Source organism: Pantherophis guttatus, chromosome 10 (genome assembly GCF_059756535.1).
Source record: "Pantherophis guttatus breed Tessera chromosome 10, ASM5975653v1, whole genome shotgun sequence".
Taxonomy (NCBI): domain Eukaryota; kingdom Metazoa; phylum Chordata; class Lepidosauria; order Squamata; family Colubridae; genus Pantherophis; species Pantherophis guttatus.
In genome coordinates, this window is record NC_142072.1 from 17,939,983 (window position 1) to 17,963,043 (window position 23,061).

The 23,061-nt window shown below is 43.1% G+C and overlaps 1 protein-coding gene across 1 annotated transcript in view; it reads right to left on the reverse strand.

Moving 5' to 3' along the window:
• Positions 1–2,116: 2,116 nt before the first annotated feature.
• SELENON (selenoprotein N) overlaps positions 2,117–23,061 on the reverse strand; it is a 34,466-nt gene continuing 13,521 nt past the window's right edge. Inside the window, exons 3-12 of the mRNA XM_060691453.2 lie at positions 20,281–20,411; positions 19,135–19,347; positions 17,280–17,404; positions 13,937–14,074; positions 12,999–13,080; positions 11,962–12,144; positions 8,610–8,715; positions 6,424–6,536; positions 4,869–4,967; positions 2,117–2,433 (exon numbers count right to left, since the gene is read on the reverse strand). Coding sequence (XP_060547436.2) covers positions 2,269–2,433; positions 4,869–4,967; positions 6,424–6,536; positions 8,610–8,715; positions 11,962–12,144; positions 12,999–13,080; positions 13,937–14,074; positions 17,280–17,404; positions 19,135–19,347; positions 20,281–20,411 — 1,355 coding nt within the window. The 3' untranslated portion in view covers positions 2,117–2,268. The remainder of the gene's footprint in view (positions 2,434–4,868; positions 4,968–6,423; positions 6,537–8,609; positions 8,716–11,961; positions 12,145–12,998; positions 13,081–13,936; positions 14,075–17,279; positions 17,405–19,134; positions 19,348–20,280; positions 20,412–23,061) is intronic.

The window sequence follows — 23,061 nt, forward strand, 5'->3', positions numbered from 1 at the left end:
AAGGCGCACAGAACGCTGTTACCTTCCCACCAAAGGTGGTCCCTATTTTTCTACTTGCATTTTTTACGTGCTTTCAAACTGCTAGGTTGGCAGAAGCTGGGACAAGTAACGGGAGCTCACCCCATTACGCGGCACTAGGGATTCGAACGGCTGAACTGCCGACCTTTCGATCGACAAGCTCAGTGTCTTAGCCACTGAGCCACCACATCTGAGATAGAGCATCGAACAACTCAAAAAAGTAGTGCAAGTTCTGAAGGCGTGGAGAGACCTGAACCACAAAATCGGCAAAAGTTGGACGTGAATGAATGGTTAACATCCTCATCCTCATCATTATCAATCATGGCATTATCAGGAGAGAATGAAAATATAATTTCTTTTGGGTTATAGGATATATTGCTTATCTCTGAATGATCCTGTTCTCAGTTGAATTCACATGTCTTTTTCCACAGTCAAGAAATTAGAAAGATGAGAAATTAATGTGCAGTACATATACTAGAGAAGGGAGAAAAAAACAACAACAGGCTGTGTGACCCCATTTTGAAGACCATCTCACAACTGAGAGGATATCAACAACTGTTAAATTCCTGTGGCTGGGGCTCTCTGTGACCAAAAAAAAAAAAAAAAGCATTAGTAAGCACTTCCAAAGGCCTGATGATGGACAGCACACTATCCCTGGGAATGCATTTCGTATATTGCATGTGCTTAAAGCAGTGCAAGATACAATATTCTTGATGGGATGGTAAAGGTTAACGGCTTCATTAACGGAGACTTTGGGACTAAATCTGGCTCGAGAGGAATAGTCAAGAGGAATGTGGAGGCTTTGGTGGCCTGAGGATGACCACATTGGTGGTTTGTGGATGAGACAACAACTCACACAATTCCCAGTCAGGAGGGTATTGTCCTGGTGCAGCACCTTGGAGCAGGGATCTCCAATCTTGGCAACTTTAAGCCTGGAGGACTTCAACTCCCAGAAACCCCCAGCCAGCAAAGCTGGGAATTTAAGTCCTCCAGGCTTAAAGTTGCCAAGGTTGGAGATCTCTGCCTTGGAGGGTAACAAATTGGGAAACTCTGGATTAAGGGAATGACTCACATAACAGCATCAAACAAATGGATCCTGCAAACATCAGCAAGAGACACACAGATACAGATACAGCCTGGTATTTATGAACTTAAAGCAGGGGTGAAATGCTCCCGGTTCGGACTGAATCGCCCGATCTGGTAGCGATGGCGGCGGGTGGTTCGGAGAACCGGTAGCAAAAATCCTTGCCCCCCCCCCATGCCCAGCTGAGCCGCGCGATCATCAGAGGCTGTTTTTTTTAAATTTTTAAAAGCATTTTTTCTACAACCTCTTCGGCTGAAAAAAATGCTTTTAAAAGTTTTTTTAAAAAATGCCTCTGGTGATCGCGTGGCTCAGCTGGGATCATCAGAGGCCTTTGAAAGCATTTTTTTACAATCTCTTCGGCCGAAGAGGTTGTAGAAAAAATGGTTTTAAAAGTTAAAAAAAAAAAAAGTGGCCACGCCCACCGTCACATTACCCACCCTCACACCAAGCTACACCCACAGAACCGGTAGTAACAAATTTTACATTTCACCACTGACTTAAAGATACATATATGGCTTCCTGAGGTCCTCTGACACCAAAGAGCAATTTAAGACTCCTAAAGCGTAAAACCATATAGTATACATTCAGGATCCTAAAAGGGACTAGTTTGATGTAGAAACGATGGCATCTCATTCAGGAATCAACTCACCAAGTTTTAACGGAGAACTGCACCAAAGGAGTTAAAAATGCAACCTGCTGGTACCTCATTGCAGTCTCAGAATCTGTCTCCACCCTTTGCACTATATCAGTGTTTCTCAACCTTGGTAGCTTGAAGATGGGTGGACTTCAACTCCCAGAATCCCCCAGCCAGCGGGATTCTGGGAGTTGAAGTCCACCCATCTTCAAGCTTCCAAGGTTGAGAAACACTGCACTATATTATCTCTCAAGCTCTGTCTCCTGTAGCCTGTCTGGATTCAGAATAATCCCACCATTTACCAACTAAGAAAGATATCTGGGCAGCTTCCTTCACATTATTCAGGTAATTTCAGACGTCATATTTCCAAGGAACACTTACTGGTTTGGCGAGTTTTCATTTACATACATACATTTGTTCTTCAATACTGTGTTAGTCCTGAGCTCCAAAAGGACAAGAAGCAAGAACTGTCTCATTAGGGTGTAGGAGGAACCCTTATTTGCTTCTGGGTCTTGGGGGGGGGGGGGGGGGGCTACAGGTAGGATTTGGCTTTCTGAAGTCCTTCCTTCAAGAACTGGAGATAAGTTGCTGTCGAGGGGTCTTCAAAACCAGAGGAGAAACTAAAGATGCTGCTCTCAACTTCTTCAGGCTTCATAGAAGTAATATCCAGGAAATAGTTGGCATTGATGTGGTGAACCTGTAAAACAAAAGAAGGAAGCAGGGTTCAAAAACTCTGTAGGACGTTTCTTGTTTTCCCCAGCAACCACTGAAGGTGGAGAAAGGCCTAGGGCTGCCTTGCCTGGATGTCTTGGATCCAAAAAGGGCAACTCTCCCATAGATGTCTCTGGTGCATAGAAATATTTATACCCGTGTTTCCCCCAAAATAAGACGTGCCTGGTCTTATTTTCTTTTGGGCCCCAATATAAACACTAAGGCTTATTTTTGGGGGGGTGTCTTATTTTTTTCCCCATGTTCCCCAGGAGGCTCACTTCTGCTTGCTTGTGGTGGAGCAGGAGCAGAGGTGGGTTTCAGCAGGTTCTGACCAGTTCTGGAGAACCGGTAGCGGAAATTTTGAGTAGTTTGGAGAACTGGCCCCGCCCCCATCTATTCTCTGCCTCCTCAATCCCAGCTGATCAGGAGGAAATGGGGATTTTGCAGTATTCTTCCCCTGGAGTGGGCTGGGAATGGGGATTTTGCAGTATCCTTCCCCTGGAGTGGGGTGGAAATGGGGATTTTACAGTATCCTTCCCCTGCCACGCCCACCAAGCCATGCCACGCCCACCAAGCCACACCCACAGAACTGGTAGTAAAAAATTTTGAAACCCACCACTGAGCAGGAGGTTGCTTAGTGCACCAATGTGCGGGGAGACAGAGCTGCCCCACGCAGCCTGCACTGGCTTACCTCAGGGTCCCAAAGCCAGGCCGTCCATGCCCTGACAACTGCCTTCCCTCGCAGCTGCAGCACGCCACTCAGCCTCCTGCTCCGTTGTGGCTGCGAGCAAGCAGAAGAAGTGGGCTGGCAGCCACATGGGCGCCTGCTGCAGATGGGTGTTGGTGCTGCAGCCGCAAGGCAGGTGTCGGGATGTGAATGGCCTGGCTACCGGGACCCTGAGGTAAGGCGGTGCAGGATGCGTGGGGTAGCTCCACCACCCTGCCTCGCCTCGTGGCCATGGCACTGCGAGCAATCAGACAGAATGGGCGGCTGTACAGACTCCTAAGTAGGTGTTCTGCCCCAGCTTCGGATTCCCAGAGAATGTGACACACACCAAGCTTCGCAAACACTGTTTAATTCCAAACAAACCCCTTTCAAGAATGCAGGCTTCCCGTGCAAAGGGTCCTTATCAAAGTTATTATGAACAAAGTCCAGCAAAGGTTGGCAACCAGCCCAGAAAACAAGATACGATAAGACACTCACTCTCCAAAATTGCTCTGTAATAATTACACGTTGTTTCCAGCAAGAAATTACAAATTGCGTGCGACTTAAATAGGCTAAGGGAGTGGCCAATTATCCTCAAACCTTACTCTCAAGTAGACCTCCTCCTCCTGAGTAGCCACTCCTGCCTTTTGGCAGCCCTGTGTGCCCGAGCATTGAGGAGAGGCTCCTACGCTTCGCTCTCTCCACTTGAAGGAGCCTCTGGAGGTTCTGAAGGCCCTGGCTGAGTCTCTGCCTCTGGCATCACATCCTCTTCGGCCTCCTTGCTGTCCGACGCAAGCACCAGCTGCGCAGGCTGCTGGCGCGACACCACACCAGCCTCGTTGTCGGGATCAGCCACGATCCGTGCAGGCTGCTGGCGGGCCACAACAGTAGGGTTTATTTTGGGGATAGGGCTTATATTAGGCGAACACATAAAAACATGCTACGGTTTATTTTCGAGATAGGTCTTATTTTGGGGAAAACAGGGTAGATAATATTTGCATATACATACTACAATCTCCCATGCATCTCTTTTTTGTTGATATTGATACCTAGAGTCGTAACAGTAAATATTCATATTTAATTTTTAGTGTTTCTGTGCATATTTGTGATAAATTCTCCCTGCTTCAAGTTGAGGGAATATTTCAGCTAATTTCTTCACTTTAATCCATCCTAATGCTTCAGTGGTTCTGAGAATGTTTGTGCCATGTCTCTGCCCAAGATGTAACTTACTTTCAAGCAAGTTACTTTTAAAATCCTACAGATCCTTGGCAAATCCTGATTTCTGTGTCTTTGGAACAATCATTGGAAAATAATCCCAAAGGTGCTTTTGCAAAAGGCAACTGTATTGGGTTTTTTTTTTTTAAGATGTTTTGCTTCTCATCCAAGAAGCTTCTTCAGCTCTAATGATGAGAAGCAAAAAGTCTTCAAAGAAAAAAAACCAGACAGTCCAGTTGCCTCTTGAAAAAGTACTTTTGGGACAACCATGATCTGGATGACTGAGAATCTCCATAATCATTAGAAAATACTTTTCTGTTTTCTTAGGTGCCGCAAGGATATGCATTGCTCCAAATAATTTGATTTTAGTTCTGTGATACAGAATTGTCCATGAGATGTTCAGTACTTATTGTAGGTAAGTCAAAGCAATTCCAAAAGATTCCACGGTTTAGAAAAATACAAGAGGTGATTGAAAGGATCCAAGAGAGTGAGAATCTTACCACAGTGCCATTGGGCAGGCAGATCATAATCTCCACAGGGAAGTTATACTTTTCAAGATGAAGGGCTGCAAGTTTACTGGTGATCTTGTCCTGTTTAATCTGTGAAAAAGACATTCGCATTTAATGTTTCTTGTGTTAGTAAGATGCTCTTCGTTTGATTCAAATAGAAACAAATCTTAAGTTTAAAATGAGATCAAAGTCTATGCTTGCATCAAGATCTAAAAACCATGAAAGATTATTACAGATGATATAACATTTCCTAATTGATTGCTTCTTGTTTTATTTTGGTGTATTGGATTGACTTCCAGATGTTGCTCAACTCAATCTTCTAGTGCAGGGGTGTCAAACTCGATTTCGTTGAGAGCATTAGGGTTGTGTTTGACCTTGGGGGGCTGGGGTTGGCGTGGCCAGGGTGGATGTGGCCAGCTCAATATCACGCGGGTTGGGGGTGCCTGTGGCAGCCCGAGCACTCTGCCCGTAAAAACGGGCTCCCGAATTCTGTTTTCAGCTGCAACGGCCTCTTGCAACCTTCTGCCAGTGAAAATGGAGCTTGGGAGTGCCACCCACAGCCCTCGCAAGCTCCATTTTTTGGCTGCCACGGCCTCCTGAAACCCTCTGCCAGCAAAAACAGAGCTTGGATGGGCCACACGCAGCCTTCCCAAACTCCATTTTCACTGGCAGAGGCACCATGGGACAGTCCTTCACTGTTTCCAGAGTGGCACCACAGGCCAGATCTAAGCACCCCACTGGCCGGATCCATCCCCCGGGCCTTGAGTTTGACACCCCTGTTGCAGTGGCTTCAGCCAGAATGAGGGAGGCTGGAAGCTGTGATTCACCAACATCTGCATGACCGCCATTTCATAAGCTTTGTTTGAGGAGTTGGGAAGGGAATGAGCAAGAGCAGAAGGGCAGAAGGATTTGTTTTTTGAAAGGTCAAAATGTTTTTGAAAGATAAAAACAAACTCACTTGCTCATGTAAAACAGTTGGCATAACCAATGTTAAAAATGACATTTATGTATCATATATAACTTTATTTAGATTTCATTCATATGCAAAGACCAATTCTTCAGTTAGGGGAGCTCCAGCTTCTTAGGATAGCTAAAAGCATTGCTAGTGAAGAATTGTGCCAGCTTCGATGTCTCTTTGACAAGGAAGGAGAAGGTTCTCAATTTGGAAATCCTTCTGGCCACTGCTGGTGAAGAAGACAAGAGACTGTGGTCAGCTTTGGATGGTGTGCCAGTTGTGGCCATGCCTGAAGTAGGAGAACTCTGCCAATGTAAGTCACGCGTTGAGAAACAGAAGAAGGATGGTCCTTCTGCTTTTGTGTCTTGCTTATAAGCTTCCCAGATTTATTCAAAGAAGAACTGGCCACCATAAGAGTAGAGGAATAAACAGAACACAATCTAATAGAGCAAGGATTGATAAGATTGCAAGACGAATTCATCAATAAACTACTACTAAAAGAGGTTGGTCACCTTATATATGATCACTTCCCTGTCTTCTCAAGCTACCCATTCCATCTTGTCCTCCTCTTGAATTTCAGGAACAGCTTACCTGTAAATCTTCCAACTCCTTCACCAATGACCAGGTACTGATGAAACTCTCATTCAGGAATGCAAGGATGGGCGAACTTTCCAGGACTGTTTCCCGGAGAGTTCGCCCTGAACCTGCCCAGAGGAGGAACAAAAGAAGTTTAGTGAAATCTTTGGATTAGGAACAGATTTCTGAATCTTTAGGCAAAGGAGTAATATTCATATCTGGTTTAACACTTTCATCTCCTGGGAGATCTGTTATGTTGGTCCTGCTGCAAACATTGATTTGGGTATTGAATATAGTAGTGAGTAGGCACTGTCAGAAGCAATAGCACTTAGACTTATATACCGCTTCATAGTGCTTCTCAGCCCTCTCTAAGTGGTTTACAGAGTCAGCATATTGCTCCCAACAATCTGGGTCCTCATTTTACGGACCTCGGAAGGATGGAAGGCTGAGTCAACCTTGAGCCTAGTGAGATTCGATCTGCCAAACTGCTGGCAGCCGGTGATCAGCAGAAGTAGCCTGCAGTATTGCACTCTAACCACTGGGCCACCGCGGCTCAGAAGGGCTCCGAGGCAAGGTTCTTGATATGTCTGGTAGGGAGATGGAGCTTAATTTGTCTTAATGCAAGTTACTCTGAATTGGCTTAGTAGGGCCGTTTGGAGTAAAGTCTGTGCAGAGCTTGGTGTGCAGTATTATGCCAATGGCTTCCAAGAGAAGCAGAAAGGAAGCATTGGAAGCAATGAGAGATAATATGCAAACTGAGTCAAAACATCCTTACTGTACCAAAATGTCATTTGTTTTATAATTGTTTGAATGTATGCCCTTCTATCCTTGCATTTCCTCTCCCTATCTCTGTTTGCAACTTTTACCTTCCTGCCTGGTCTCAATTTACTTTTTAAGTTCTTCAGAGCATGGCTTCCTTTTGCTCAACATAAGCACTTTAGACCAGGGGTCTCCAACCTTGGCAACTTGAAGACTTGTGTGCTTCAACTCCCAAAATTCCTCAGCCAGCTTTGTTCTGGGAGTTGAAGCCCACAAGTCTTCAAGTTGCCAAGGTTGGAGACCCCTACACTGGACTAAAGCCTAGATTCAATTCAATTCAATTCAGTTTATTACAGTCATAGACCAAGGACCAGAACAAATAAAAACACTCAGAAAATATACAATTAAAAAGCCTAGTATAAAATATTAAATAACAACTAAAATCTATGATAAAACCCAGTCTGTCAATTATACAGGGTCTAACTATACTAAAATCACAATCCATAAAACGTGTGGCCCATTGTCAGTTTAATACTAAAAAGGAAAAGAATAAGCAGTGCTTATATAAAAATCTCAATAAAATAAGTATGAGTACAAGCCAGTATTTCTCAATCTTGGTAGCTTGGAGATGTGTGGATTTCAACCCCAAGAATTCTCGGAGTTGAAACCTACACATCTTCACGCTCCCAAGGTTGAGAAATACTGGCTTGTACTCATACTTATTTTATTGAGATTTTTATATAAAATCAACCTAGCACAAGATCTTTAACAAATTAAGCACCTTTATAGAGGCTTTGCAAAATCAAGGTTTCATGAGCTATTGAGTTAAGAGTCAGGGTATTAAAACCACCAGTATATTATAGAATAGAATAGAATAACAGAGTTGGAAGGGACCTTGGAGGTCTTCTAGTCCAACCCCCTGCTTAGGCAGGAAACCCTACACCACTTCAGACAAATGGTTATCCAACATCTTCTTAAAAACTTCCAGTGTTGGAGCATTCACAACTTCTGGAGGCAAGTTATTCCACTGATTAATTGTAATTGTCAGGAAATTTCTCCTTAGTTCTAAATTGCTTCTCTCCTTGATTAGTTTCCACCCATTGCTTCTTGTCCTGCCCTCAGGTGCTTTGGAGAATAGCTTGACTCCCTCTTCTTTGTGGCAGCCTCTGAGATATTGGAACACTGCTATCATGTCTCCCCTGGTCCTTCTTTTCATTAAACTAGACATACCCAGTTCCAGCAACCGTTCTTCATATGTTTTAGTCTCCATCCCCTAAGTTTACCTCACATGCTAATGTTTATGTTTACCTCACATGCTAATTTGCTAATATTCTCAGTAAACATCCTCTAACATTTTTACCTTAGGATGGAGGAAAAAACAACTTAGACTTCCTGACAAACTCATTTTAAAAAAACACCCCAATGTCAAATTCAGCCCTTACCTCAGCATGACTGATCATCTAAGGATCCCCACAAGAGTATGGAATGCACAAGTTTACCCTCAGACTTGGCCTTTTCGAAAGCCTGGGTAAAGGGAAAGTAGGAAACCTGAAAAACAAAACGAGCTGAATGTACGTACCCTTCATTTGGGATCATGTCTGGCTCATGTATTTAATGTTACAAATGCTAAAATGTTAAAAGTGTTCTATTCTTTATAGTATATTCAAAATAGAGACATATAGAATGTTCCTGATTGGCCACAGTGCCCTACATACTGTGCAGGTAGTCCTCAACCATAATTGGGACTACAATTTCCATTGCTAAGCAAAGCGGTTGTTAAGTGAGTTATTGACACCCCCTTTTTTTTTGCTATGTTGTTAAGCAAATCACTGCAATTATTGAGTGAAACATGCAGATGTTAAGTGAATCTGGTTTCCCCCACTATGTTTGTCGGAAGCCAGCTGGGAAGGTTGCAAATGGTGATCACATGACTCCAGGACACTACAGCCATCCTAAATACATGCTGGTTGAGAGCGCCTGAATTTTGATCACATGACCATGGGAATGCTGCAATGGTCAGAAGTGCGAGGACCAGTCATAATTCACTTTTTTCAGTGCCACTGAAACTTTGAATGGTCATTAAACAAGAGGTTTTAAGTCAAGGAATACCTGTAATGTACAACTGTCAAGAAAAAAAGGTATTTTTTCCCACATCATGTGGTAAAGGTAAAGGTTCCCTTCGCACATACGTGTTAGTCGTTCCCGACTATAGAGAGCGGTGCTCATCTCCGTTTCAAAGCCGAAGAGCCAGCGCTATCCAAAGACGTCTCCGTGGTCATGTGGCCGGCATGACTAAACGCCAAAGGTGCACGGAACGCTGTTACCTTCCCACTAAAGGTGGTCCCTATTTTTCTACTTGCATTTTTTATGTGGTTTCGAACTGCTAGGTTGGCAAGGAACGGGAGCTCACCCTGTTACACGGCACTAGGGATTCGAACCGCTGAACTGCTGATCTTTTTGATCGACAAGCTCAGTGTCTTAGCCACTGAGCCACAGTGTCCCTTCCACAGGATGTGGTAGGTGCTCAGAAACTACTGAAGACTTTTTTGTGAAGTCTTCCTCCTCCATCAGGGCTATGAGAAAAACCACTTTTTTTAAAAAAAAAAATTGATTTATATGCCGCCCTTGTCCGGAGATTCAGGGCAGCTTACAGTGCGTTAAGCTTGTTGATACTTATTTGCATTTCAAAGGGAGCCCCCCTCCCAAAATCAAAGACAAGAGAAAGGCCCCTGAGGTTGTGCAGGTTTCACTTGCTCTGATATTTAAAGGTAAAAATACCGATCACACCCATCTTCCTAGGCACTCAGGTGACCTTGACAACACAGATAAACCTCCAAGTAGCCTCAACGACTTGCTAAAAGAATGCAAATGACCAGTTGTCTGCAAAGAGTAGAAATCCTTCCCTTCCCCACCATCCAGTCAGAGCTGAAGAAGCTTCTTGGATGAGAAGTGAAATGTCTTCAAAGAAAAACAAGAAAGTCCAGTTGCCTTTTGGGGAAAAAAAAAGCACCTTTGGGAATCTCCTAGAAATATTCACAGCAGCAGAGCGTAAGTGATTTTCTCAATGCCCTTTTCTGGGATCTTTTTCAACTTCCCATCTTAATTTACCACCGTGACATTTTCAAGTGGTTCAGGAAATAACTAGTCCCCATTTCTGCTTCTAATGCAGGCAAGGAAAGTTAAACTACTATTTACGTAATGGCTCATATGCAATATTCTCGCAATTCATTTAACAAAAAGTCACATATTTCAAGTTAAGCAGAGATCTGGCGTTATGCGCAGGTTGGCCAATCCTGCTATATAAGCCTTTCAAAAGGAAATCCGTTCTTCTTAAGACAAGCATGCAAAAGACCCGTGCCCTGTAGGCTATTATTTTCCTTGCAACCCTTGAGTGGGTGAGGCCAAATCTGGCAGCTTTTTTTGCGTGTGTTTGGGTGGTTGGGGTGCGGATTAAAAGCACCTAAGAAGGGGTGAAATCCAGCAAGTTCTGGAGAACCGGTAGCGGAAATTTTGAGCAGTTCGGAGAACCGGCAAATACCACCTCTGGCTGGCCTCAGAGTGGGGTGGGAATGGGGATTTTGCAGTATCCTTCCCCCTGGAGTGGGGTGAGAATGGGGATTTTGCAGCACCCTTCCCCTGAAGTGGGGTGGGAATGGGGATTTTGCAGTATCCTTCCCCGAAGTGGGGTGGGAATGGGGATTTTGCAGTATCCTTCCCCGAAGTGGGGTGAGAATGGGGATTTTGCAGCACCCTTCCCCTGAAGTGGGGTGGGAATGGGGATTTTGCAGTATCCTTCCCCTGAAGTAGGGTAGGAATGGGGTTTTGCAGTATCCTTCCCCTGAAGTGGGGTGGGAATGGGGATTTTACAGCATCCTTCCCCTGAAGTGGGGTGGGAATGGGGATTTTGCAGCATCCTTCCCCTGAAGTGGGGTGGGAATGGAGATTTTGCAGTATCCTTCCCCTGAAGTGGGGTGGGAATGGGGATTTTGCAGCATCCTTCCCCTGCTACGCCCACCAAGCCACACCATGCCCACTAATCCATGCCCACAGAACCGGTAGTAAAAAAATTTGGATTTCACCACTGCACCTAAGCCTCTCAGAGACTCACGGTGCCCTTTCACCCCCATACCCCAAAATCAAGCCCTGGCCCACCCACTTTGGAACTGCTCCATCAACATGGCACAAAGCCTGATCCAACCCTCGAGCCAAAAGCACTTGTGTTGCTTAAGAGCCAGCCATGGACAAATGTCTTAAAATAAACTCGATTGTTCAAGTTCCCTCATTTTCTCCTGGAATTTTTTTCCCCACTAGCTCATGGAGGGAGAGCTTTGTTACAAGAGCGGTCTAACATTTCATATTTTGAGCTATAAATCCTCTCTTTGTTTCAAGCTCCTGAGTTACACGCAGCCTTTGTGTTCCCTGCTGATAAGAAGCTCCTAGAAACATTTCTGTCGCTTGCCTCTTTCACCATGGCATCAGGGATTTGGATAAGGGGAAGGAGAGAAGATGCAGCCATTAAAAACACCATTTATTCTAAGAGATCCAGATTCCACTTGGGACCTCAACCAGTACTTCCAAGCACTTCCAAGCATGTCTCCAAAAAAAAAAAAAAAATGTACTGTGTATTTATTTAATATATCCAAGTTTTGGCTAAAAGAGCTGCTTGTTTTGTTAGTAGGTTAAGTCACTTTCACTACTGGTATATGGCCTGCATAACTGTTATTACTTTAATTCCTTAGAGCATGGACATAATTATTTAATCACGTTTGAGAGGATGTCAAGCTCTTTACGTACTTTCTTAAATGGATACATGACCACTTCCAGTTTCCCAGATGCTTCTTCCCAGCTTATTTCTCTCTGCCAGGAAATCTCTTCAAAAATAAACTGAATTGGTTCTCCTTCTCTGCTGTCAATCACATTCCCATTTTCATCATGAATCACCGAAGGGGTAGATGGTCCCAGAGACTCCAGCTCCATCTGCGAAGCAACAGGGACATAAGACCTTTTGGGGATACCGAAGTGATATTTGATTGCCTTAGACAGACACAGACTTCAGAGGATAATTAGAACTGCAGAAAAAACAATTGCTACCAACCTGCCTTCCATTGAGGACCTGTATACTGCACGAGTCAAAAAGAGGGCTGTGAAAATATTTACGGACCCCTCACATCCTGGACATAAACTGTTTCAACTCCTACCCTCAAAACGACGCTATAGAGCACTGCACACCAAAACAAGTAGACACAAGGACAGTTTTTTCGCGAATGCCATCACTCTGCTAAACAAATACTTCCCTCAACACTGTCAAACTATTCATTAAGTCTGCACTACTATTACTATTAGTCTTCTCATCGTTCCTATCACCCATCTCCTCCCACTTATGACTATATGACTGTAACTTGTTGCTGTATCCTTACAATTTATACTTTCCTAATATGATTTGATTGCTTATTTGTTCCCTATGACTATCATTAAGTGTTGTACCTTATGATTCTTGACAAATGTATCTTTCCTTTTTATGTACACTGAGAGCTTATGCACCAAAGACAAATTCCTTGTGTGTCCAATCACACTTGGCCAATAAAGAATTCTATTCTATTATGATGTAATCTATTTCACACATCCAGAACCAGGGTTGTTTCAATAGCTACACTAAACATAAACACAATCATTATGGAATAGCTGGAAAAGGATTCTCCAATTTCTTAGCCAGCATTTTATGGAAAGATGGTTGAGACTAGCTTGGAAAAGACTGAATGTTCTTGTTAACTGAAAAAGAACAAGAATGTCTATGCGTGTACAGAGAGGATTAGTCCACACTTGCTACAGACCTGAGGCAAGTATCCGATATCCACCTCCATGTTGCTGCTCTCTAACGCACCGTATAACCATTCCATATCTACATTGAGAGACCTGATGGGGGGGGGAAAAAGTCACCATCATTAGAAATGGGAAAGCTGTATTCAACAAGGCCAGAAACTTTCATTCGTATGAAGCAGGGCACCCATGAGAAAGGGAAGAGGGCAATTACCAAACATAGCATTCAGAAGTACATATGGAATATATTGACAACAAGACAAGGTCTTGTTAAATAAATCATTGCAATTTGTTCGAAAGGCCATATGGACATTCCAAAATCTTATCCCTCGCCAAGTTTCATCTTCTTCTGGCAAAAGGTCAGTGCCAAAGCACATGCTCTATATATCAGGCTTTCTCTACCTCAGCAACTTTAAGATGGGTGGACTTATTTCCCAGAATTCCCTGGCCAGCATGGGAATTCTGGGAGTTGAAGTCCACACATCTTAAAATTGTCAAGGTTGAGAAACTCTGCTCTAAAAACCCGGTAAGACCACTCGGTTGCCTGACTTGAGTAGCTGAAATCATGCCACAAGCTACAATCTGGTTTATCTGATTTTGGCTTAGCACATGATACTACATTCAGTCACTGTGTCTTTTTAAAGAAACCAGGATGACATAAACTTTAGGTTGGTCAAGGCAATGAACTCTATCCAAAGAAGATCAGAGAACAGAGCCTCCCAATTCAGTTGGGAAACGATAATCATTTTGGGTTTAAGCTTGTTAAGAACTAAAATTAAAGCAGGCCTGTTTTTCCAACTGAAAATGAATCATACCCAAATGCTTACTGTAAACTGTCTTCAGGTAGAAGAATGTGAAATCGTTAATGATGTATTGAGTGTGCATGCTTTGAATTTGAAGCTAACTTCATGCTGTTTCTTGACCAGTGGTACTGGAAACTGGAGAAGTTTACCTGTTATTAGGGACAAATAGCTTGAACTCTCGAACATGGGAAGAATCCTTTGAGAGGACAATGTAGCCCGTGAATTGAGCAGGAGAAAACCAGAATGGGAAATCTGGAGGCTCATTCAATTGGAATTCTGCATGGATTCTGAAATCAAAAAGAGCAATCAGCCAATCATGTCCTTAATGAAGCTAAGCACTTTATTTTCAAATTTATCTTCCCTCATCTGCACCAAATAAAGACGACTGCATTCCCACATCCTAGTAAGCCAGAAGAATTTTGGGTTATTGTAAATGAGTAAAGTAAAATGGGACGCAGTAGCTCAGTGGCTAAGACGCTGGGCTTGTCGATCGAAAGGTCGGCAGTTCAGCAGTTCGAATCCCTAGTGCTGTGTAATGGGGTGAGCTCCCGTTACTTGTCCCAGCTTCTGCCAACCTAGCCGTTCGAAAGCACATAAGAAATGCAAACAGAAAAATAGGCACCACCTTTGTTGGGAAGGGAACAGTGTTCTGTGAGCCTTTGGTGTTTAGTCATGCCGGCCACATGACCACGGAGACGTCTTTGGACAGCGCTGGCTCTTCGGCTTTGAAACGGAGATGAGCACTGCCCCCTAGAGTCAGGAACGACTAGCACATATGTGCGAGGGGAACCTTTACCTTTATCTAAATGAGCAAGATTGAAGTGGCTAAACAGTGGAACTTCTTCACATGATTCATTTACTGAGACATGCTTAGACAGCTGCAGAAGCTTCCAGTTTGCCTCTATGGTAAATTCCCAGCATTGCCATTAATACTGAATAATTGACAGGGTGGAATATTCTGCCTCTCATACATACAATATTGATGGTGCTTCTCGCCTTCAAAACATAAAAGAAGACTTTGCATTTTGGAAGGTGTTTTTTTAAGAGCTCCTACTCTGCACTATGTGTATTTAAAAATGATTGTGTTTTATTATTTTAATTTAACTTAATGATTGTGTTTTATTATTTAAATTTAATTTAATTTAATTATTTTAAATGGAGCTGCTAGCATCTGCGGGGACTCAAAATCGAATGAAAACCTTTCTATATAAAGCACATAATTGTAACTCTGAATTTTTTTTCTATTTTTCACAGTGTATTAACTATTAAGCAGAGTTCTATGTTCTCATAGATGAAACATTAGCTCTCTGTTTAGGCATATTCTGAATTAATAAACTGCACTGACTATTTCTCATCGGTCACTTAGATTGATCTACCATAGAAAAAGATTTATAAGTGCAAATCCATTCAGATGCAGGAGTTATAGAGGATCACAGAACTTCCTGACGTATGTGTAACAAAGCCAGTCACATACCCACAATTGCAAAAATGACAGTTATACATTTCATGCTCTTCTTGCTTAGGTATAGTAGATGGGTCCAGTGGTGGAATTCAAATTTTTTTACTACCGGTTCTGTGGGTGTGGCTTGGCAGGTGTGGCTTGGTGGGAGTAGCAGGGGAAGGATACTGCAAAAACTCCATTCCCTCCCCACTCCTGGGGGAAGGATACTGCAAAATCTCCATTCCCACCCCACTCTTGGGCCATCCAGAGGTGGTATTTGCCAGTTCTCCGAACTACTCAAAATTTCTTCTACCAGTTCTCCAGAACCTGTCAGAACCTGCTGGATTTCACCCCTGGATGGTTCCCACTTTCTAGGAAGTGGGAAACTAAATGGTTGCACAGTGCTTTTGGATGTACTCTCTCCTGGGCATCTGGCTGGAATTTTTGACAGACCTTTTGGAGATGCCAAGGAATGAATCAGAGTCTATTTACGTGCAAAGCAGGTTGACTAGATGCTCAGCTGAGAAGGTAATCACCAGGTGATCCATTTCACTGGCACATGAAACACTCCCTCCCTATCACATGGGAACTGCTTGTCTGTACCAATAAGTAACACATGATTCCAATAAGCAACGTTAGTGCAGGACTGTTCCTACGTGGAGTTTAGAACAACTGTTCTCCTGTTGAGGAACCAGTGAGCAAGGACGATTATTCTCAATCTGACAACCCAGCAACAGAAGGCCTTTAAATACATGGTCTTTAAATGGCACTGAGGGAGGAATCTCACATCCCAACAATTCAATCTGTTCGGGACAAAGGAAGCTAAATTTAACTTTGAATTAAAAGTTAAATCAACTGGACCTTCTTTATTTATGATTACGTTTTTAGAGCCTTCAATACTGAAACCTCATAGCAATTTAAATAAAACATAAACATCAAACAGATCACAAACTTTAAAAAAAAACACTTATATCTACCTACAATGAAAAACAACTGCAATATGTTTTAAGGCTTTTTAATAATCCCAGCAAGGTCATCAGTTCTCAGTTTGACAGGAAAAGCATTTAGGGAAAACAGAGGGCCAACAATTCAGATGGGCCATAACTTTGGAAAGGGGTCAGTTCGTTAATCGAGGTCATGGAACGGGGGTGCTATTCAGCAGGTTCTGGAGAACCGGTAGTGGAAATTTTGAGCAGTTCGGAGAACCAGCAAATTACCATCTCTGGCTGGCCCCAGACTGGGGTGGGAATGGAGATTTTGCAATGTCTTTCCCCCAGGAGTGGGGAGGGAATGGGGATTTTGCAGTATCCTTCCTCTGGAGTGGGGTGGAAATGGAGACTTTGTAGTATCCTTCTCTTGCCATGCCCACCAAGCCACACCACGCCCACCAAACCATGCCCACTGAACTGGTAGTAAAAAAAAATGAATTCCACCACTGCCATGGAGTCATGTACATAAAGTATATCCCTTAGTGTTTTTCCTTTAGATCAGGGGTGTCAAACTCAGAATCCACAGGCTGGATGTGTCGCATGCTGGCCCCGCCCCTGCCCGGTTTAGCGAAGGGGGAAAAAGTCCTGATACATTACGTTGACACCGCGAGTTTGATGCCTCTGCTTTAGATCGTTCTAAGCAACAGGATGAAATGGTCCCACCTGCGGTTGCACCCAACACGCTTCCTGCTCAGATCTACCTATACATACTTGCACACCTATTCCTCCCATGCCCCACACTGAATACGACCTTTCTTCTCTTGGGGGACCATATCTGAAGGGGGTGGGGGTGGGATGGCTAAGCAGTTACCCCAGGTTCCAGACCCAAGTGCAGTGCTCCCGTTCCTTGCCCCAGCTCCTGCCCATCTAGCACTTCGAAAGCATGCAAATGCGAGTAGATAAACAGCTACCACTTTGGCGGGAACGTAACAGAGTTCTGTACGCCTTGATGTTATGTATGTCTTCGGACAACGCTGGCTCCCTCAGCTAAGAAACGGAGATGAGAACTGCCCCATAGACTCAGACATGACCGGACAGGGGATATCTTTACCTTTACTTTACCTGAAGGCTATTTTGTAGTAGAACTCTGCCACAGCTTGAATGCAGGCCACTGCTCCCTGAGGAGCAAAACGAGTTTTCACAAATGGCCGCGGGTGGAACATACTCAAGAGCTTGTGAATGATGATCTAAAGGAAAAGATATAAGGAGGTATGATCTGAAAATGAATAATAGCCCCTGAAAGGATAAACCAAGAATTACAGAATCTCAGGACTGGAAAGCATCTCTACTGACTGCATTCTGAAATAACTACCGTATTTTTCGGAGTATAACATGCACCTTTCCCCCCCCATAAAAGGGGGTGAAAATTTGGGTGCGTCTTATACACCGAATGTAGCCCCGCCCGCCGCCCACTGGCCCCCACCTTTTGGCCTCTGCTTCCCAGCAATTTACCTCCTTGCAACAAGAAGAAACAGCCCATTTCAGCTTCAGCATAGCCTAATTAGCGCAAGTTGATTGTCCGTTGGATCGGCCTCCCAACTCTCAGCTGTTTCAGGCTGCAGGGATTGCCATGGCCTATTGCTGCGTGGGCCTCTGCTGCTTGCTGCAAGGAGGTAAATTGCTGGGAGCAGATTTTTTTTGTGTGTGTGTTAATCAAGCTATGCTGAAAATGAAAATGAAAGTAAAGTAGGCTATTTGCTGTTTGCTGCAAGGAGGCAAAATTGCTGGGAGGCAGAGGCAGATTTCTTTTTCTTGTTTTCCTCACCAAAAAAGGTAGGTACGTCTTATAGTCCGGAGTGTTTTATACTTCGAAAAATACGGTATCTTGAAATCCTTGGTATAAGTTACCTGTCAGGTTCTTGAAAAAAGCTATTAAAACTCCCGTCACATTGTCTTTCTATGACAGGAAACATACCCCAGCTGCCTCTCCTCACCAGAGATAAATGTCGTTCTGAAATACGGCTCAACTATAGGTATCTTAGTTCTTCGCTTTCCCTCCTGTTTCTTTGCTCCTTTCAATAATTTATAGCTCCCGTCATTACTGAATATTTCTTATAGTAATCACAGTGGTTTTGGTCTTTAATACACGTTATCCAATATTCCAATGGGCAGCTGCCAAGGACTGGAAATTGATCTGCCCATTTGCACTGCATTTCTACTTTGTGCTCTTATCGATCCACAATATTTCTTTCTGTGATTCAGAAAGTGCTGCACTAAAATATCATTGCTTTCTCTCCCCCTCCCCCCTCTTTCCAAAGCCTTCCTCTCAAGTAGGTTTGCAGGGACTGGATGTAATGAATCATCTTATACCCCAGTGTTTTTCAATATCTGCGACTTAAAGACCTGTGGATTTCAAAATCTCAGAATTCCCCAGCCAGCAGGCTTTCTTTCTATTTTCTATTTTCTATTCCCCAGGCATGCTGGCTGGGGAATTCTGGGAGTTGAAATCCAAAGGACTTGAAGTTTCTAAGACTGAGAAACACTGTTATATAGACAGAATTCAGAAATTATAGGCATTTAGCTCCATTTCCCAATAAATAAAATTAAAGGTGTAGAATTACCCTTTTAATAAGAATCAACCACCTCACCATTGTATAAAAGCTTAAGACTTTTTTATTTCATCAAGCTGGCCTGGCCTAAATCTTCTCCCCTTGTTAAATGTAAATTTTAATTTGTTTTTAAATTATGGGGTATTTTAAATTTGTTCAGCCAAATTATTTAATTCGTTTTTATTTTATTTTAAATTTTTGTATTTATGTGTTTTATCTTGTGGCTGTTCACTGCCCTGAGTCCTTCGGGAGAAGGGCGGTATAGAAATTTAATAAAATAAAATAAATAAATAAAATAAATTCAAGAAGCTCCACTCGACAATTGCACAGATTATTTTCTCTTCCTCATTAGGAAGCACAACACTTACCTCCTTGCCTTTGGGAGCTGGAGGGTAGAAACGATTATTGGGAAGATATCCGGTAAAGATGTTTAGTTCACTGGGAATGATCCACCATGGGTCACCAAGTTCCAACTTATTCTTTGGGGGAAGAAACGCCTTGAATTGTCGAGCAAACTTCACACTGAGAGGAGAAGCAGGAGCTGTCCAGTTGCGGAGCCCAGTAAAGGCTACATGGGAAATCTAAAGAAAATAAGCAAACCTAATTTATAGAGATTGCAAGTACTCCTCAACTTACCAACACAATTGGGACCACAATTTCCATTGCTATCCAAGATGAGTGAGCTTTGCCTGATTTTGGGACCCTTTTTCCCCACGGTTGTTAAACAAATCACTGCAGTTGTTAAGTGAAACGACTTTGCTTGCCAGAAACCAGCTGGGAAAGTTTCAAATGGCAATCTGGGACACTGCAATAATATTGTAAATACATGCCAGTTGTTCCACTGCCCAAATTTTGATCCTGTGATTGAGGGGATGCTGTGATTTTCGTAAATGCAAGAACTGGTCATGAGTCACTTTTTTCAGAACCCTCATAACACCGAACAGTCATTAAAGAGCCTTGGTAGTACAGTGGTCTAAAGCACCCTGTTATTAAGAACAGCTGCCTGCAAGTACTGCAGGTTCGAATCTCGCCAAGGCTCAAGGTTGACTCAGCCTTCCATCCTTTCTAAGGTAGGTGAAATGAGGACCCAGTTTGTGGGGGCAATAAGCTGACTTTGTATAAAATATACAAAAGTATGAAGGCTATTGCTTAACGCATTGTAAGCCGCCCTGAGTCTCCGGAGAAGGGCGGCATATAAATCAAATAATAAAAAAAAATTGAACGGCCATAAATCGAGGGCTATCTCTATGTTGCTTATAGATTCTTAGCTTTAGATTTACACATATTTTATACGATGTGTATGTTTTAAAATGTTCATCTTTTTATATCTGTTATACATCTTTTACATGTTTATGCTTCTTTTTGGTAACTGCCCTGGACCCCTTTATGTTGATCTGTGACCAGAATAAAGACCAATAGATTGAAGGACTGGATTCACAGAACTGCTGACTGAAACTGTCTCCTCCCCCACATGTGTCTGTAGCTGCAATGTTTTCAAAACATGTGCTACTCACGCCAAGGAAGCCATCTTTGCTCTTTGTCATGGTTTCCATCAACAGAGGCTGGAATTTTGCAAGGATGGAGATTGTCTCCCCATTGGGATCCGTCACCTCTTCCTCCTCAGTGCCAGACACAGGAACCATGCCTGAATGGAGCAAAACCTCATTTTTAATATGCAAAAAAATATGGAATTGAGGACACAAATTCTAGCGATCAGAAAAAGTTGGCATGAAACAGGTGTTGCAGAGAGGAAAAAATGTCTCAGCAGGAATGAAGATAACATTGATGTTATGCTTCACTATAAGGCTGTGATGGCGAACCTGTGGCATGCGTGCCAGAGGTGGCACACAATGCCCTCTCTGATGGCACGCGAGCGGTTGCCTCAGTTCAGCTCCACTGTGCATGCACACGTGCTTCCCGACAGCCAGCTGGTCTTTGGGTCTCTGCCATGCATGCGTGGGAACAGGGTGCATGTGGGGAGGGACATACATACATGTGGGGGGGGGCTGTGCGCGCATGCGTAGGGATGGGGCACGTGCGGGGGCTGCATGTGCATGCACGGGGCAGGAGCATGGGGGCACGCACGCATGTGTGTGGGGCACATGCAGAAGAGCAGGACATGTGCGGGGGACCACACGTGCATGCGCGGGGGCTGTGCATGCATTGCATTTTGGGGGTTCGGGCATGCGCTTGTGCATTTGCACATGCACGCTTTGGGCACTCGGTCTGGAAAGGGTTAGCTATCACTGTTATAAGGGGGCTGTGCGCACATTGCATTTTGGGGGTACGCACATGCGCATTTGCACACACGCACTTTGGGCACTCAGTCTGGAAAAGGTTAGCCATCACTGCTATAAGGTATATCCTTTACAAACCCAATGATGTTTTCTACGGTCTGATCTAAATGGTTAAGTAACATTTATTTAGAAAAACAATTCCTTTTTTAGGAATTGAATGCCACCGAACAACAAAATCACACAGCAGTTTTAACATGTCTGAAAATTTTGCCATTATCCCATCATATGAGTTTTCAGCAATTTCATTCCTAAAATGAAAATAAAATAAAATAGAAATACTGCAGTCTTAAAAGATGTGGGCCCTTAATCTCATTCCTTCTCTCCTACTGAGTTATTACCTTCTTTAGTGAAATAAATGTTTCGTGTACAATAGCTCACTGCTACACTACAGCGCAACTGATTGATAGACACTGTCACACAGAATCCACAATAACAGTTATTGTCCAAATTAGAATGGCTGAAATTTATCTAAAAATCATTTAGATAATAGCATCCAAGGCAGTGTTTCTCAACCTTGGAAGCTTGAAGATGGGTGGACTTCAACTCCCAGAATCCCCCAGCCAGCAGCGTGTTCCTTGGAAATATGACGTCTGAAATTACCTGAATAATGTGAAGGAAGCTGCCCAGATATCTTTCTTAGTTGGTAAATGGTGGGATTATTCTGAATCCAGACAGGCTACAGGAGACAGAGCTTGAGAGACAATATAGTGGAGTGGACAATATAGCGTTGCTGGCTGGGGGATTCTGGGAGTTGAAGTCCACCCATCTTCAAGCTTCCAAGGTTGAGAAACACTGATCTAAGGGGATGAGTGCAAAGGATTACGTGATCATTGATATCAGGTCCCCAATAGATTCCTATTGGGACACTGCCATTCTGGCTGAAGGAGGGGGCCTTGGTATTTTTATGACTTGTCATCTGCTTTGGCCTTTCTTTACTTTGATGTATCTTCCTGGGATACAGGAGGGAGGGATGGACTTGAGGCCATCTGTTTTGTCTCAGCTCAGAAGAAGACGAGAGCTTGGTGCCTGAGAACAACTTATCACCTTCCAGTCTAAAGTTCTCACAGCAACTCAACACCTGGTGATTGGCTCCCGTTGGACTGAGTAGTGGGGAGGGTTTTTGCCACGAGCAAGGTGGATAAAAATCAATGATTTTTTTAAAAAAAATAAAAAAAAATCAGATTTTTTTGATTTTTATCGAATTTATTTTAATAAAAAACTTTTGGGGTAAAAATCTATCGTAAGATAGTTTTCTATTTAAGATACATAAATAATTTAGTTTATTCAGCATGAAATGGAGCTTAGTTATGTAGCATGAGGCTGTATATTCTGCAACACTGGGACTATCGGTGAGTCAACAGTGGGTCAAAGGAGTAGCAGAGATGACAGTTGCTCTTTAAAAATTATGATTTAAATCGAGTTGATTTAAATCAAGCCTTTTTACTAGTGATTTAAATCATGATTTAAATTGTGATTTAAATCAACTTGATTTAAATCAAATTCACCCTGGCCACAAGTAACTTTTAACCTAACATTTTAGGGCGGGAACTTCAGATCCTGCCTATTCTCTTTGCTATCCCTGTCTCTCAATAAAAGTTCCTTTTGAAATGCTGCTTGTTTCAAGAGTTCTGCTTTCTTGAGGGGACTGCTGAGGCAAGACTTTACATTGGATTCGATTCTTTCTATCTGCTCTTTATAGGCTTCACCAGGTAGCTAGTGCTAATGCTGAGAAACCTTGCTCCAAGTTTTTTTTTAAGTTGTCAAGCATTTAAAAATTACACCAACTGTCCTCACGAACATAATGACTCATTTAACTCGTTCCACATTTCACCACCAAAATTATCATGGCAGATTGCAATAAAAACATAAAAGCTAAAATTAAAGCTACGGATATTAAAATCAAGCATTAAAACAAAAACAAGGAAAAGTCAGCAGGTAAGCCTACTCAAAAAGCCAACAAAATCTCAATCTCAACTTGGCAGATGTGGGTTGCAAAAA